This window comes from Tarenaya hassleriana, unplaced genomic scaffold (assembly GCF_000463585.1).
Source record: "Tarenaya hassleriana unplaced genomic scaffold, ASM46358v1 Cleome588, whole genome shotgun sequence".
In the NCBI taxonomy this organism is placed as follows: Eukaryota; Viridiplantae; Streptophyta; class Magnoliopsida; order Brassicales; family Cleomaceae; genus Tarenaya; species Tarenaya hassleriana.
In genome coordinates, this window is record NW_010968397.1 from 1 (window position 1) to 5275 (window position 5275).

Consider the following 5275-nt stretch of genomic DNA (forward strand, 5'->3'; position numbering starts at 1 on the left):
CCCGTTGTAATTTAGATATAGCCCCCACCATTTTTACCCTATCAAAACATTCTCTTTTTTTCCTTTAGTTTTTAATGGCGTTTATGTTTTGTAAATTTCTCTCACCCACATCTTCAACATCCTTTTCAAAAATAAAATTATTAACATATTACTATTGCCCCCACCGAAAAAAAATTCTGGGTCCGCTATGCATGTTCATCATTATGGGATGGATGTTAGAAATCTACATTGATGTTATTAGCGCTGCCTAAATTATAGTTTGCCAACATAGGATGGTGTGCCATATATTGTTAGCAAATGCTGAGAATTTATATAATAGGGAAGTTAAAATATTGTTGTATTTACTATTTGTTTTGGACTTTACTTATTTATGTTAAACAATTAGGGTATCGTTAAAAAATAATGAGTATGTTAAACAATTAGGGTATCGTTATTTATGTTAAACCCTAAACCCTAATTATATTGTATTCAAATCACGAGTATATGCATAACCATATATCGACTCCAAGAAGTAGGATAAAACTTGCATTTGTATATATCATACACAATATACTAAAGTTGCTTTCATATATTAAATGACTTATAAAAAAACCGAGATTATGATCAACTTATTAATACGAAATAAAGATAAAGTTGGGTTTCGGGCCTTCGGTAAGAGAAACCGAGTACGTGCTTTCAATTGAAAAGACGAGTGAGAGAGAGATTAATATAAACAAAAGTACAATTAATTAGGACAAGTCAAATCAAATCCAAGATATTATTTCCGAAAAGAGATAAAAGACATAAAACAAAAGAAAAGCCAACAAATCCGTTAAGGAACAGAACAGAACCCACCACATGTGATGATGTGAAGGTTCTTCGGCTTTGGGCTTTGTGTGTTCCCATGGAAGTCGTGGGTTTGGTATACTCTCCATTTTGACCTAAAAAATTCGAATATTATAAATATATGAAAACGCCCACAGGAAATCTTGTCATTATTAGTATTTATCACAAAATTTATATTATCCATTTTCCAAATGAGAGAGTCCATGTTTCAATCAAAGTGGTATGAATTAAGAGAATATCACCATGATTTCTACGCGGTCGAGTGTACAAAGAATCTCAAAGCTAACCAATACTAATCATATATAGATGCATCACGCACCTTAGATACATAACAAGTTCCCCATAAAAGAAATTTTATACTTTAATATGAAAGATAAGCATGACAACCCGAACTCAAAACATGGGTATAAACAGCTTTTGAACATCTACGTTCTTTTTTTTTGTCAAACCAGGAAGTTCATCTGGGCCTTCGACCCAATCTACATCTCCCTGGGCCCGGGAGCAGCCTTTGAACACACAGCCTTTGGCTATGCCTCTCCCTTCCCGCAAGTCTGGATTCGAACCCCTGACCTGGAGGAGGAACATCGTCACTTCCAGTCCAAGTACCACTCGATCACAGACATGTGGGTTGCAATCGTTATTGACATGCGTTCGTGTCATAACAAAATTAAATGTAGGCGGAAAGAGGCATCATGCATCGTGTACATTCATATATATATATATATATATGAATGTATATATAATATACCCACAAGTATGTATATGCATATAGATATATGAAACATGAAATATGTTTTGGCCCGTGGGACTAAAAAGATACCTAGAGGGCAAAGGCAACTTTAAACAGAGGAGGAGGAGTGCTAAACTTATACCAACATGGAGTTCTGTCTCTTCCCTCTTCCCTTTTTAGCTTTTTTTCCCATTTCTTTGTCAATCATCCCATCGTCCACTGTCCCCCCTTTCTTTTTATTTTATTACATTCGGCATACCCATTTGGATCTACACACATTTTTTCATCATTCATTGCATAGATATTATTGGAATATTTTCCTTACCAATATACATAGCATTAATCACATTTGAAGCATAAATTGTAAAAAAAAAAATGTAAAAGAACTATAAAGATTAGTTGAACAAATCTTCTATAATTTTCCCAAGAATCTTATATAAACATGTATAAATTATGGAAAATTTCCTTGTTGTTCCATTGTTTTAATTTCATTAACTAAATAATAAAGAAGAATAGTAAACGTAGATCATTCTGCTAAAGCTTGACTGTTTTTCCTGAAGTTATCACAGTACCTCAACAGTGTAGATTTTTTTTTAAAATTTATTAAGAAATATAAAAGGGGAAAATAATAATAAATGAATGAATGAGCATATCTTAGTTGCTAAAAAGTTAGTCGCTGAAAGAGACGTGTGAGAAAATCACCTGTCCCGTTCGAATTTCCTAAAATAGCAGTGCACCCACAAAAGATGGAAGCCATGGGGCAGGCCCTCTTTTCTTCATATTTATCACCCTTCTTTCAAACCCTTTTTATATCTATATATATACACACATATATATATTGTGTGTAGGGGGTGGAGGGCTAAAACATAATCCAAGTCGAATATATAGATCCATGACATTTACAACTAAAATAAAATTGGGTCGTCTTCCATTTGAATGGTCGCTGATCGACCGCAAATAAAATTATCATCTGGAAATTAATGAATTGTCGATCGATGTTGAATAAAACTTTCCACGAGCAGTTTTGTGCTAATTTTGAAAATTTTAAGTATTTGATAGCCGCTCATATATATATATATATATATATGGCGTACTGATCAGTGTGAACCGTGATAGAATTCAGGCGGCCATAGATTATCATTGATTTATTGATCGTCTTTGGTCTTTTACATGATTTCATCATTCGTATTTCGCACGTACGATATCGTGTGCGTGTGTGTGTGTGTATTCTCGTTTATAGTTCGGACGTAGTTATACGTACGGATTGTAAGATAATATTGCTCTTCCATCGTTTGTTGGGATCACGAATGTTTGGAAGAATTTATATATATCCATGTTTACATGCACATTGCATAACGTGTTGATCATCCTGGTTCGTCCATAATGGATATCTCTTTGGAGACATTAACAAGACATACATAATTTCATCCAAAAAAAAAAAAACATCAAGACATATATAATTAGCATAATCTATACGTAATTACACAACACGAATGTAAACATAAGAAGTATCGAACCATCCAACATTCATAAATAATTCCATACTAAACTAACCATTGATGAAAAACAATAAGTGTCCGAATTATACGATAAATATGCCTATTCGATGTTGCATATATAGCGAGGTTGTACCATCACTAGTGATATATAAAAACCCTAGATCTGCCCCCTTCCTTTATAAAAATAATAATTATTCGTACAATTCAACACTTTTTTTTCGTCTTTTTTAAATGGCCGACCTTAAAGTTTGCCAAAGGTCCTAATTTTCCTCGTACATTTTTTGGATATAAAATTTAAAGTTAGATTCCTGCCAAATACATACATCCATATACGTTGGCCAATATACACTGTCACGGCCGGCCTCTCTCTCCTCTCTATATATATGTAATGCTTTCAACGAAAGATTTCACCATAAAACCCTAATCTCATTTGTTCCCATATATTCATCTCGCATCTCTTTCACTCGTTAGAAATGAACCTTGAAGAGAAACCCTCAATGGCTTCGCGAGTTTCACACCAGTCCGACCATCTTTATTACGTCCGGTGCAACTTCTGCAACACTATTCTCGCGGTAACATTCTCTATACTGCTATATATTACAAAACACACACACACACAGACACACACTGTATATATGTGTGTGTGTGTGTGTAAGAGAGAGAGAGAGAGAGAGAGAGAGAGAGAGAGAGAGAGAGAGAGAGAGGCATACTAAGCCATCGAAGTGAAACAACACATGCTTATACTCAATCAAGAAAGGAGAAATCACTTGACATGCGTACATATAAATTAAACTAGAACGGTCCAATATATGTGCATATGTTTCTTCCGGCATGCCTATTAAACGAAACGACTGCAGAAATCTTAACCGAGCTTACGCACGTCTACTAAAATTCCATATAGCTACTATATGTATGTTTTATGATATGGTGCGTAGGTGGAAATGCCTTTCAGGAGAATGCTCGAAACCGTGACAGTGAAATGCGGCCATTGTGGCAACCTCTCGTTCCTCTCCACAAGGCCTCTTCAAGACCCATGTCTCGATCGCCATCTCAGTCTCAGTCTTCAGGTGTATATATGTATACACACACACATACATGCACATAGTTTATACGTACGTACCGAAAAGAGACAGATCAATTGGTTTCCTTTTAGGGCACAAACTCTTGCTTTCAAACAGTTTCTCATTTTATAAAAAGTGTAGTGTGTGTGTGTGTACTTTGAGTATACGTTCGAATACATCACACGCTATCTAACCTGTGATATATTCTAATTAATAGTATATACAATGGGAGGGATGTATACTGATTTAGGGTTAAAGCAGATGCAGAGCTTCTGTGGCAACAATGAGTTCAAGAAGGGAAGTTCATCTTCGTCATCTTCCTCGTCCACTTCGAGCTACCAACCACTGTCTCCTAGAGAACCTTTTGTGGTTAAACGTAAGCATAATAACTCATACATGCATGATCATCCATATATATATACACGCATATATATTTATACACTTCTTTTAACCAATATTGGCATTGCAGCGCCCGAGAAAAAGCAGAGGCTTCCATCGGCTTACAATCGGTTCATGAGGTAATATTATTGTTTACCATACATTTTTTCTTTTGATTTAATTACCATACATTTGATTTCAATGTATTGGTTAGAGAAATTAATGAGATCATTTGGGCATGTTTTTCAAATAAATTAATCAACTTTCGTTTGTAAATACCAATGTACAATTAATGGAACACGAAAAGGGAAGAGATACAACGTATCAAAGCTGCGAACCCGGAGATCCCACATCGTGAAGCTTTCAGCACCGCCGCCAAAAACGTAAGACTGTCATGAATAGGAAATTTCTTATAAGTTTTACCGATAAAAAAACCCATTTTCCTAAATAAAAAACAATACATATACTTCAAGCCCAATTGGCTTTCTCTTCATCAGAAATTTTATAAATAGATATACACCATATATATATGTTTTTTATAGGGAACTGTCGAGATTTTACATAGTTTAGGTTATTTTCGTTTATTACAATTCACGTTTATTTTTTGGATAAAGACTTACTAACACGTACAAAATTAAAAATCATCTCATGCAGTGGGCTAAGTACATTCCGAACTCTCCTACTTCCATCGCTTCGGCAGGCAAAACCATCAACGTAAGTAGTTGTCTGAATATGTATGCTTAAATCATCATACGACATTGATATCCATACATACATACATA

The 5275-nt window shown here is 34.8% G+C and overlaps 1 protein-coding gene across 3 annotated transcripts; it reads left to right on the forward strand.

The window, feature by feature from the left end:
- Positions 1 to 3395: 3395 nt before the first annotated feature.
- Positions 3396 to 5269, forward strand: LOC104798854 (protein CRABS CLAW-like). 3 transcript variants are annotated; one of them, XM_010521064.2, is made up of 6 exons: positions 3396 to 3626; positions 3990 to 4166; positions 4383 to 4491; positions 4585 to 4633; positions 4801 to 4876; positions 5148 to 5269. In XM_010521064.2, exons 1-6 carry the CDS (start codon positions 3528 to 3530, stop codon positions 5235 to 5237), a joined length of 600 nt encoding a protein of 199 aa, XP_010519366.1. In that variant the 5' UTR covers positions 3396 to 3527; the 3' UTR covers positions 5238 to 5269. The 3 variants fall into 3 exon arrangements, with proteins under 3 accessions (XP_010519366.1, XP_010519368.1, XP_010519367.1); XM_010521066.2 differs by having other exon boundaries at positions 3398 to 3626; positions 3990 to 4121; XM_010521065.2 differs by having other exon boundaries at positions 3404 to 3626; positions 3990 to 4121; positions 4377 to 4491.
- The last annotated feature ends 6 nt before the right edge of the window (positions 5270 to 5275 follow it).